General features: G+C 42.9%; 1 protein-coding gene across 1 annotated transcript in view; it reads right to left on the bottom strand.

Annotated features, from left to right (window-relative positions):
* LOC105835435 (division abnormally delayed protein) overlaps positions 1-13020 on the bottom strand; it is a 55305-nt gene that overhangs the window by 28785 nt on the left and 13500 nt on the right. Inside the window, exon 4 of the mRNA XM_036289780.1 lies at positions 12399-12600. Within this exon, the coding sequence (XP_036145673.1) occupies positions 12399-12600 (202 nt within the window). The remainder of the gene's footprint in view (positions 1-12398; positions 12601-13020) is intronic.

The following is a 13020-nucleotide window of genomic DNA, read 5'->3' as shown; positions in this document are numbered from 1 at the left end:
CGGCGACACCTCGAGGCTTAATAATTGTAGGTCGAAATTGAGATCTCCGACGAGACCGACGATATATGCAACGCACGTGATATAATAATGTCCGTCGGTTAGGAGAGAGAGAGAGAGAGAGAGAGAGAGGAAGATCGCGTTCAAAACCGCTGATGAATAATAACGTATCCTGCTCCACCTACTACACCACGGGAGACAATACCGATTCCAAGGATCCTCTCGAGCTGCGGCGCGGCGCGGAACGACCGACGACGATGGGCGATTTAGCGTGCGCGAAGAATACAAAGTGCCGTACACCTATTTCGTCCTCAGGTACGACGATACGTCCATCGGGTGACGCATCGGACATCTCCAACGAGAAATGAACGATACCTACACACACACGCACACATGATGATGACGCTGTCTCTCGTTACGTGTCGCGGAAGTTCATCGGATGCTGTTGGCGCGCGCGAGATGTTGTTTGCTTCCTCGCGCATACTTAGCTGCCGGGCGACAATAAATAATAGACGGATGAGGCGGAGAGGCGATGACGGGGAAAAAAAACGCGCGACAATACAACCGTGACGGAAGATCGAGATAATCTTATTCCGCGACGCAACTCGCCGAGGCTCCTCCACCGCGCCTCGCTCTCGATATAATTATCCGACGACGACGACGACGACGACGACGGAAAAAGTTTCTCCGGCGCGGACACGCGAGCGGATTCCACGAGCGGTTGGACGGGACGGCGACGACGACGACGGCGATCGAGTGATCGTTCAACGGCTCAAAGTTCAACCAATTTAGCCACGGCCGGTGACGTCAGAGACGGCGCGCGCGCGCGTGTTTCACCGTTCGGCTTCGGGTCGTTCGCGCTCTCGCGATTAAAGAAAGAGAAGAGTCGTAACCGCCGCCGCCGCCGTCGTTGTCGTCTACAGCGCAGATCGCAGATAACGGTGGGTTATTCGGGCCCGCGAACCTGTGGCACGCAAGGGGGAAGGGGGTAGGTGGTGATCGCCGAACGGAAGGAATCGAGAGGTAACCGAAGAGCTTCGATCGCGCGCTCCGGCGCATTTCCAGGGAAGCGATTAACTCCTAAGCAGAGCCTACGATGCGAGCTAAATGTAGAATAGAATTACCCGAGCTTTTTTTTATCGAGAGGAGATATATTTGGTATACGATATTTCTTATAGCTCAGAAATCCCTTTTCCTTGCGTAAACCATAACCCAGGGTGATTTTTACACTTTGGTTGAATGTCATTGTTATTATATTAATCAGTCTCTGAACTTCACAAAGGGAAAGTCACTCTAGGAGAGTGAAAATACTACCACTACAATGGAAGTCCATTTTATATAGAGTGAGCTTTTATTAGAGTGGAAAACCACTCAAAAAATTGTAATAGAGTAAACTTTAACTTTTATTAGAGTGAAAAGCCAATCGAAAAATTCTAGTGGCAGTATTTTCACTCTATAAAGTTTAGAGAGTATATATTATTGATTGTTGTATAATTTAATATTATCTAAGGACATTATGTATATAAAATTAATTTTTTACGAAAAAAAAATAAAGTTAATAAAACGCTTTTGCTTTGCAAATTTTAGAATAGTATATTTAAAGGTTCGTATAGAATAGTTGTTGGAAAAAGAACGAAATATATTATCTAATCAATTTTGTAACAATTTAAAATAAAATTAAAAGTCGTTGTCATATAAAGTTAATGATATTGATAAACTTGCTCTTGCAGAAAACTCTTGTATAAAACTCAAACCTTATTTAAACTATATTATTATTTCGAGTTTATGATATAAAATTTTACTGCAGAATGATTTTACAACGTAAACAGTCAGTTACCTGGAATGTTTTTCTTGTTTTTTAACTATTCTCGGGTTAACCGCACACATCCATTCATAACTCGAACGTAACGACTAATTAATATCTATCACCTGCACCTAACGCAAACATAAAGTTATATATATTACCGAGTTTTTTTTTAGTCATTTATTTTTCAACCTCGACGAGAATCGAGTTTCGCAACGAGACGCATTTAAATATGCAACACCTCGCTGGTGCATTTAATCTTTGTCTGACGATAAGATAGTAACGAGGCGAAAAAGACCGCAAGAATAGCACAACTTGCCTAATTATATTCACCAGGATACTAATCATATTCTACAAAAAGTAATTCGTTCACGATTAGAATATTGCACACAAATAAATTGTACACAAAAAAATTGTATGAAAAACTGTGCACAAGAATTATCATAAAAATGTCTTAAATTAAAATTGCACACGGATATATTGTGCGTACAAAAACTGTCCACTAATTATTTTGCAAATTATATTATACTTCAAAATTAAACGTTTAAATACTTTGAACGTGCATATTCGATACAACTAACATTTTAAAAAGCCTTTGTTTAAAGTCAGTTCATTCTTTGCATTCAAAAGACATTTAGCCTCCACACAGAGTATTTATGTGTTCAATTTGAGTACAATATATGTTGGAGTGCACGTGGAAAATAGCTGTGTACAATTTTTAATTCGTGAATAGTTTTTCCACTTTCAATTTTTTTACGTACAACTTGTTTTGTGTACAATATTATTATTGTTTAATTTATTTGTGGAAAATATTATCAGTCTCGTGCAGAATATTGTAGTGTACAATGTCTTTTCTCTATAAATATTATTTTAAAGAAACTGTATAAAAAAATTTTAGTGTGTGATATTTTTGTGTAAAATATTTGTTTAATTATTTTAATATTTTGAAATGTTAGTCGTGTCGAAAATGCACGTTCAAAGTATTTGAGTATTTAATATTTTAAAGTACAACATTTACAAAATAATTAGTGGACAGTTTTCCGTGTGCAGTTTTTAATTCAAGATTAATTCATTTTTATGATAATTCTTGTGCACAGTTTTTCCACGTATAAAGAGGGACGTTTCTCTACGGCGCGACCGAACCCGTAGACTCCCGTAGACGCGAGGCGGATCCTCCTCGATATAAAGCTCGAACGGAGCGGAACGGAACGGGAACCCGCGCCGGGTATCCCGCAAAATGACTACGATCGATAGTATTCGATCCTCTCGGGCACTCGGTCGGCACTCGGCGGCCCGGCTCAAAGCAACGAGGGATGCGTGGAATGCAATGGGCGCGCCGTGAGGTGGTGAGCGCCCCTCGCCGCTTCCTCGTCCGTCTCTCTTTCGCTCGCTCCGAGCGATGTACCCTCTTCCGTTTCCTTCTGGCGAATTTCGTCTCTCTCTCTCTCTCTCTCTTCTCTTCTTTCAGTCTCTTTTCGCTTCGCCCTTCTCCTCTTCCCTCCCTAAAGCTCGGCTTTTAAAGCTAGTCCGCTCGCCATGCTCTTCGCCGAGGATCCCGATGCTGGCAAACCGTGACAGCATCGAGTTTTCTTTTCGATATAATTGCTGAACTTTCAATTTCGAGGCCAAACAGATCAGGCTGATGAACGCGCACGTGTACGTGCGAATTACGCGTATAATATAAGGCTACGTGGCGGCGTAACGCCAGGGATAAGCGGACAGTAAGAAAAAGAAGCGGCGGAAAAGGGAGGTAATAGTCGTCAGTCCGGGACGTTGGTCCGCGGAAAAATTGTCGTCGATGCGTTGGCACTCGCTCGCTCGCTCGCTCGCACGCTCGCACGCTCGGCCGCTCGACGGTCACATGGCAACAGCGAGAGATCCCTCGCTCTGCATTCCTCTCGCCCTCTCGCGATCGGTGGTCTTCCTTCTTCGACTATTCCATATTCCGTCTCGCTCCCACTCGATTCATCCGACGAGATTCAAGCGCGCCGAAGAGGAAGAGAGAAGAAAGGCGGCGGATCGGGAGAAAAGGAAGGGGGCGAACGCAACGAGCGAGCGAAGAAACGCACGGAAGAAGAGAGAAAGAAAGAGAGCGAAAGAGAGAGAGAGGAGGAGGCAAGGAAGGGAGGAGATTAAGAGGCAGAAGGCGAGAGAGAGAGAGAGAGAGAGAGAAAAAGAGAGATGGAAGATGTGCACAAGGTTGCTTCAGGTACGATGGGCTCGCTCGAATTCCCTTTTAGGAAGACTCCGCGTGCTCTCCCGCTCTTCCCCTCTCTCATTCCGACGATCTTTCAGAGATGTATTCTTGTTACCGCGCAGTTATCGAGTTGACGAGCTTATTCACCGATAGCTTCATCTCTTATCGCTAATAAGTGCAGCCGGTAAAAGACTTTTATCGATGGCGACTTGTTATCCGGAGCGGGGGCGGGTTTCTTCCCCGGCAAGACCAAACCTTGTCTTCCATCCTCTTCCCACAAATTCCTAATCTGCGCTAAAGAAACGCATTCACGTGCGTGTAGGCACACAGGCCCGGTATTCACGGTCTATTCTTATTTCAAGGCCGTCCTAAGTAATATCTTAAGATGCTAATACGGCTTTGTGATTGGTCCATGACATCTTGAGAAAGTACTCAAAGTGATCTTAAGTATAAGACTCGACCGGCCATAGTTGCAGTTTTCGAACTTTTGCCACATAGTGACCAATCGTATTAGAGAATCAGTGAGTGATTGGTTCTTAGTTCCTCGTCCCCTTCACAGCTACGTGGCAGAGGTCCGAAATTCGCATCGTTGATATAGGATCCTCGTAAATACAGTCTCATCGTAGAATTGCGTTTTCTTTGCGATTTATAGACATTTTCAATTGTCTTCCAGCGCGGCGTTACTGCGTTTTATATTCGCGAATCGGGGATTCCCAGTGCGATACGGAAAAAGACTGACTGACTGACTGACTGACGTAACGTTTCAAGACGGACGCGAACGTGTATGTTTTATGAAAAATTTCCCTTCCGATATTTCACGCTTCGTGAAACCGCTCCTTCAGCGGAAACCGACGTATGCTTCTCGCTCTTCATCGTCTATCGCTGTCACAGGCGAATCGATCGTCCGTCTGGGACGGAAAAACTAAGTGTTTCATACAGATCGCCGCGATTTCCCGGACCCGGAATGATGACTGCGTAATCGTCGCTTCGTGGAACGATCGATGGTCGAAAGCGCGGCGCGCGATACCATCATCTGATATCGCCCGCGGAAATAAAGCCGTGACATCAGCCGGATCGATTTCTCAGAACGTATACCGATCGCAGCATCCACACAATGGGTACACCTTAACTATAAATCTCACGAAACGATTCATATTCATGTGGCAACCAACCCGTCAGATCGCTATCGCGGATTTTCTTCGTACTTCGATGTTGATGTTGATGGCCGCTCGCGGAAAATCGATTACGTCTGTCTTTCCCGAGATTTAACCTGAGACAGAGAGAGAGAGAGAGAGAAAAAGAGAGAGATCTCTAAAGATAGCCAGCGGGGCTAGCGTCGTCGTTTCTGTATTTCGTACCAGCATCCGAAACGCGTTCGCGGAAACGAAATAGCCGCCGTTTCCCATACGAGAGACGACGAAACGCCAGGCTTCCAGGTTCACCTCGCGAGTTCCCCGTAAATCTTTTCGCGCGATGCGCGAGAGATATAGTTATGTTATTATTATCTCGCTCCGAGGAAACTAAGTATCCCAGATTGAACCGGAGATTCCATCGGGGGAACTCACGCGATCTGCGGGAACTCGACCAGTTTCGCGGGATCTCGTCGGGGCAAGTTGGCTCTAGTTTCGCCAAACTCGACGAGGAGGCTCATACGCGCGTGACGAAGCTGACGAATGGAGGACGAGAGGAGAAGGAAAGGGAGGAAGTCACACGTTCGTCGTGCGTGCGTATTCGCGGCCGGTGGAGCACGCAATTATCCAAAGTAGGTACCGAAAATACCAATGGAGGGATTGGGTCATTGATTCCTCGCCCCGGCACCGTGCCAATGCCTCTCTTCCACTTCCTTCATCTCCTTCAGCCTCCTCTGCTTCTTCTTCTTCTTCTTCTTCTTCTTCTTCTTCTTCTTCTTCTTCTTCTTCTTCTTCTTCTTCTTCTTCTTCGTCGTCGTCGTCGTCGTCGTCGCCGTCGTCGACGCCCCTCCCCCCTTCTACCCCTCTGTCCTCCTCCGCGGTTCTGCGGTGTGCACGCGTTGTTCCTCGTCGTCGGATGATTATATCGACCGCGTAGGAGGCTGGGCCGAAGCCAGAGAAACTGTGGCTCGGGGTACGTTGTATATCTATCTCCGGAGAGAGGAGAGAAAAGAAGAGGAGAGAAAGAGAGAGGAAGAGAGAGAGAGTGAGAATACACCGAGGCGGAAGGGAGGAGAAATCGAGGAATTCTCTCTCGTGATTTCTGCGCCAATACGGACGTTTATCGCAGAAGTTATACGTATATACGGGATGGATGTAGGTACGCGTGTCATCGATATCGAATCACCGCGGTCCGCGGCGTAACGTCTGGGGAGATCGCCAAGAACCTGTCCTCGACGTCGGATTACCGGCGCGAAACGTATCGCGGGATCAACGGTGAATTTTACGCCCGGCGATAATACACACATCTTCCAGTGGAATAAAGTTCTCGGCGGTTTCCTCATATAATTCGCCGAGACGCGCGTCACGCGAATATAAGCGCTGGCTGTAACGATTTATCGAACGCGTTCTTCACACAGATGACTTATTCTTTTGTAAATTTTTTTTTTTTACTTTTTGATACAATTTTTATTTACAGTTTTTTAGAGAAACTCGCGTTAAATTTATTATGTGTCGCGCGTCTTAAATTGCCGGCATAAATGTGTTAATTCAATACACGATGAATACGTTAGAAAGTAACACAAATGTAAAAAATGTAACGCTGTGACACTGTTTGAAAATAAATTGTGAAGCATTTTTTTATGTGTTGATATTTTATTCATTTTAGGTAACTCGGTTTCAAAACTACTTTACTTGTCTTATTTAATTAACTGTGTTATTTTACCATCATACGCACAAACAACATAATCTTATTACGTAAAATTAGTCCTCGGAAGTGTGAGAAATTCAACACAACAATTTTAGGAAGAATTGGTTTTAACATAAATATAAAATGTTTCCTGCTGTCATCGTTTCGGATTATCTTTAAGCGATGGTGGATCATATTATACAGCGCTAATATTATTTCAGCAAATATTTATGATGTTTTTCCCGCTAAGAGATAATTATACTTCAATAATCCAATAGTTATCGTTTAAACCGAGCAAATTTCATCGTATCAGATGCCGTTGTATCGTCGCATCGTAAATGTACCGAGGAATAGACAGAATGAAATATAGGGGGGCAGAAAGCAATCTAAATAAAATGAAAACGTATATAAAATTAACGTCGGAAAGCTGTTACTCTCCAGACTGACATTTATCCGAATATCGGGTTTCATCGGGACGAAATTATCCGATATGACGTGTAACATCGGACGCATATCCACATTCGTACCGACCTAACACATTCCGAGTCCCGATTAAGCGATTGAACTCGATAACATGTAAATACGTTTGCCCAAATTACACGGTAATCCGTCCATCGCTTGGATCTAGGTCAAACCTGGGCAACCGTGAGCAAGTCAAATCGAAACTCAGGCGATTTACAATATGGCGCACAAGGGATTTTGTCGTCAAGCACCCTCGCTCAAGATGTTACGAGCACGTGTTGCGTCGTGGAACTGCGCCGTGAAGGAGAAATTAACGGCGAATTGTAAAATTGCAAATCCGCGTAAAATTATAATCGAGGCATTTAATTCGTATATCCGCGAGACACGTCTCCTCCTTATTTATCTCCGCGGCGATATATTTTTCGTTTCTTTAAATCTTAAAGGAAGGCATCAGATGTACCGTGACGATATATATCTGCAGGTATCTGTAGGATTCTCCGGATTAAGTGTTTCCCGAGGAAACCAGTTCAGTCGCGTTCGATCGTCCCGAAACGAGGTCTCCGAGTGCCGTTGTGTCGTGCAAAACGTGTGTAGGTGTGGGAAAAGAGGATATACAAAACGAGATGAATAATGACAAAAGATTAATTCTGTCTGAATGGACGCTGAGGGGAAGAGAGAGAGAGAGAGAAAGAGAAAGAGAAGGCAGGCGAAACGGCAGCGTCTCCTTTTTCGCGTTTCGCCCAATTATGGAAGCGCTCGAGCGAGATTGTGAGAAGAATCTCGGACGCTACCGTGAATAAAGGACATTTCTTTGCGAGAACTCGGTCCGGGAATGTCGATCCGAAAGGACATTCACCCGTGTTCATCGTCCTAGGCAAACGGAGAATTTCGAAAGAAATGTTTCTCCTCAAACGATTTGCTCAAATAGCGCGACACTCGAGAACAATTCGCGTGTATTTTAATGAATCACTTAGAGAGAAACGTTCTCCTTCAAAATCCATCGTTTTCAGGAAAGAAAATACTCGACAGAAAGCATGACTCATACACGGAGAGAATTTTATTGAAATCGTGAACGGTCGTAGGTTAACGTACGCTGTAAAAAAAATTACATAAAATTATACAAATAATATTTGCAAAGTCACACAATCTACGATGAAACTATATAAAATTTTTTAGTATTTTTATTTCTAATTGTGCAGATATAATTTTAATATAAAAATATTTTTGTACAATTAAAGATAAAAATATTTAAAAATTTTATATATTTCATTATCAAATGTGTAAGTTTTATTATTTATGTAATTTTTTACAGTACCATAAAATCTTTTACTACATAAAATTACTAATTTGTAATATAAAATAATCTCGATACATTTTATTAAAATTTGGTCAAAATTATAATTTCTTAATAGATTTGATTAAAATAATAATTTTATTAAAATTCTCTTCAAAATGCCGTGCCATCCAACGACTTCAGTAACTTTGAGTATAAATTCTAAGAGAAAATTCTCCGCGTATATATAGTTATATAAGATGTTTATATATGCAGCAGAAATATCTATCGTTATCTCATATGTCACATTTATTGCTTCTTATACCAAAGATATATTCTTATAACAGAATAAAGGCTTCTCTGAAGAAAAATATGTATCCAAGCAAGGAACGGTAAGACGTACAATTTTGGAACGAAGCTATTCTTAAAATAAAAAAAGTTTCGTTACGATTTGGAATAAACTGGAACGAGAATTCGTTAATTAAGATGAAGACTTTCCACAAGTTCTAATTGCAGCGGGGATATTCACAAAATGCAAAATATGACAGCATTCGTTCTTCCATCCGTTTCTTTCTCCTCTCGTCACTTTTTCTCTCACATCGCAGTTTTATTTCATCAAGCTATTTAGAAAAAGACCCGACACGCGATCCGAGGATTCGCTAAGAAGTCGATATCTATCTCGTATAAGATCTTTACTTTATCTCGTACCATATACTTTTTTGTCTGAAAACTCTTTTTCCACCCGCTCTGATTTGCGAAAGCTACGACGAGATCTCTCTCGTGGATTCGGCGAGAAGATTACGACGTGTCCCCCCTGGATTTTTCACTAATCCCCCCTTGGCCACTCTCTCGCGCCTTGGAATTTCCGTGCTAATCCGGGTCGGTATAACGTGACTTTCGTCGAGCTTCTCTCCCCGATAGAGAAGCTAAGGAGAGAGAGAGAGAGAGAGAGAGAGAGAGAGAGAGAGAGAGAGAGAGAGAGGGAGTGAGGGAGAGAGGGAGGAAGGGACGCGCCGGTCCGGGAGGAATAAGTTAAACGCCTTCGTGTATATAAGGGCAGCGCGGGGCGCCGCGGGATGAATAATAATGAGGGACATCCAGGGGTGCAGGGGAATCACCTTGTCGGGCGTCTTTTCGTAAAAAGGCCGTTAAGGTGCTACCTTAACGATCCCCTGGGCCCCACGCCGCCGCGTCCCCAGAAAGAAAGGGAAGAGAGGGAAGTCAGGAAGGAGAGGAGGAGGAGGAAGAGGAGGAGGATCGTATAGGGCCCCTACACGTGGAATGCAGACACGTAATGCTCGCAGAATGCGCCCGGGCCGCCGACCGCCGGGAATTATTAGTGGATTCGTGTGAGAGAAAGAGAGAGCGAGAGAGATCCCCTGAATGCAACGGGTCGGAGCAGGTCTATACGCGCACGGCACGGAACGGACAGGTACGAGGGCCTGTGTACGGGGACCTGCCGCCGGGTCCCACGAGAGAGAGAGGGGCCCTGGACCTCGATCTCCCTGTCCCACCCGATTCGGGCCACCCGATGCAGACCTTTGTTCGCGATTCGACGAGTCCGAAATCGATGCCGGGATAAGAGACTCGCGCGCGATTAGGAGGATAGATAATAAGTATTCGATGCTTCTCCAGAAGGTATAGAGGAGGATATGACGTGGCGAAATCCAAGGAAGTCGGGAGAAGGCTCGGGACGCGGCCTCGTTAAGTTTCGTTTTCCGTTTTGGCTCTCTTTTACCTGAGGCGCAAAGAGCCGGAGAAGTGCCGGTTAGTTAAAGTTAAAGACGAAACGGTAATCGAAGACGATCGGCGAGCGTGAATCGATTTCAATCCGGTGCCACGGGGAAGAACCGCAGAGACGACGAGCGGAGGAATCTGGCTTCTAAAACGAACGGGGGATCGATTCTGTCGTCGCGGCGCGCGGTGCGGCGTGGCCCGCCCGTGTGAGAAACTTTTAATTGCGTTCCGCGCGCGCGAGCGGAGAGCGGCTCATTTCGTCGGGACTCCGGGGTCGAGAACCGGAACGAAGGGACGAGAAATCGTGTGGTATATAGGTAGGTGAGGTAGGCGGTGGAGGAAGACGAGAGAAAGGGAAAGAGAGAGAGAGAGAGAGAAAGGGCGACGGCGCGAGCGAGTGCATAACTTATGCGTGTTCGCCGAACGAAGAATTGTCTCGAGGAGAGCAATACGGGGAATAAGCTGGCGCGCGCTAGCTGCGTGGAAGACGAATGTGAAAAGCGTCGGGAGAGAGAAAAAAAAAAAGAGGCAAAGCGACGGCGATACATAGCTCGTATTACGTACTGTATGTACGTGGGTTTGCACGTACGTCAGGTGTACTGGGAAATATCAATGTATTATACACTCGGGTGAATTTCGATGAAGAGCGAGTTTATCGTGAAATTCCGTGCGTGGATATAATACAGATGATTTTGAAAGTTCCGAGTGTTAATATAAATGTCCCAGTGACCAGACGTGTAACTGTGCAGAGCCAAGAGTGAGGGATTTCACTTTAAGGACTCGCGATATCAAATAATCTAATTATATGATTAATTAAAATATTTAATGTATATAAAACGTTATTAGTAACAAAAATACGAACTTTTTTTTCAATTATTTCAACAATAATAAAAACTGTAAGACATCTGAATGAATTATCTGGAAAATCTAAAATGCTTGCGTCTACAAAAAATTATTATCTTGACAAATATATGACATGTAATCTATCTTAAGAAATTTTAAGGGTATTATCAAAATATAAACTCTAATCTAGTGTATAAATTTATTTCTTTTAACATTAATTTTTATAACAATATTTAAAGTAATTTACTTTATAAATATTTCAAAGTATAAAAATTTTAATTAAATTTTTATATTATAGAAAACACATATTTAAAATTGAAAAAGTTTCTGTGTAATTGTTCGGGACATGTTCGATCACCGGGACATTTATTTTACTTCTAGAACGATTTCTACTCTTATCAAACGCCAGATTCGCGTAGAATTCGGGAGTTGTTCTTAATCTAGATTGGAGAGAATTGCCAAATGCATACCATTTAAATTATTTTTTATTATACTTCCCATTTTATACTCATTTGTATGCAAATGAATGTTAGAAATGGAACGTTGTAACATAATGTGTTATCTACCATTGCAATATTTAATCTTTCATTAATAAACATTCTGCAAGATATAATTTAGATCGGTTAAATCGTATCGCTTTTAAAAATATCAAATTTATTAAATTAAAAATATAAGAAATAATTAACTAATACTAATTTTATTAATAATCTGGCGAAGAAAGTTCAAATATTTAATAATTACTTAATAATCAATAACTAACAATAATGAAAAGATAAAAACGTTGAAATAAAACCGCCCTGAATGTACCTTTGCAGCTAACATATTTTTATTCATATCAGTTATTAATTTTATTATTTACATTCAGCATTTATTATAATAAAATGTATAATGATACGATTTATAAAACCTTGATATAGATTTTATAAAAATATCAATTTAATCTTTATAATAATTGCTAACGTATGTATAAAATATTCAACCTATTTAAAATTTCTTTTATAAAAATATAAAACTTACAATATTGCACGATCTACATTATTATCAATTACATGAAAATTAAGTCAATTTATCTGGATTCTTTTGCAAAACAAAATGTAATCTATTAAATCTCTCATTCTCATATTACTCATTTAAATGTTGCTTATATTACATAAAAATATAAAATTTCGGCGACCGGTTTCGGCAACTCTCCCCTAATTAGCGGATTCGGGTCCGCGAAACCGCTAACGCATGCAGATAACGAAGACTCTTGGGTCTCGCTCACTCACCTTCTCCTCGAGCCGCGGACCGTCCTCCATCGCATGCATAATGGCATCCGAAATGCGGGAGTCCAACTCCCGGACGGCGATCCTGACATTCAGGCCGAGGGTATCGCTTTTGCCGCTCACCGCCGAGACGAGGCCCTCGACCGTCCCCACGTAACCGGACCACGCGAGATCCAGTTCGGACGCCGGCTCCGTCAGGCAGCCCCTGCAAACGTTCATATCTGCATTTTCTCTCCTATGCTATCTCTCGCGCGTTAAATTAAGGTGTCGCAAATCACCGCGTGATTATCATATCGATTATTATTATGCGCGGGAATCTAATAATTATAAATCACTCCCTCTCTTTTCGCCCGCCGACATAGTAATCTCCCCGTAACGATCGCCGACAATTACGAATCTCCTCGTTGGGAGCAGCCGCGATCTCCCGATCCCGAGATACAGAGTCGCAGATAATTACAATAATTATCAATTCAGTCGCTTAATCATCCGTCGGGGAGAGGCGGGTATTACAAGCGTCATTACTCGGTCATGCACAGTTTACCGCGCGTAACGGTCGGTATTTCTCGACCTGCATCGTTGCGCCTAATCGGAAAAGTGGATTTGTCACGCTGACCGAGAGAGAGAG

The sequence above is a fragment of the Monomorium pharaonis genome, chromosome 7, assembly GCF_013373865.1.
Source record: "Monomorium pharaonis isolate MP-MQ-018 chromosome 7, ASM1337386v2, whole genome shotgun sequence".
NCBI classification, from domain to species: Eukaryota; Metazoa; Arthropoda; class Insecta; order Hymenoptera; family Formicidae; genus Monomorium; species Monomorium pharaonis.
This window is presented reverse-complemented; position numbering and strand designations above follow the sequence as displayed.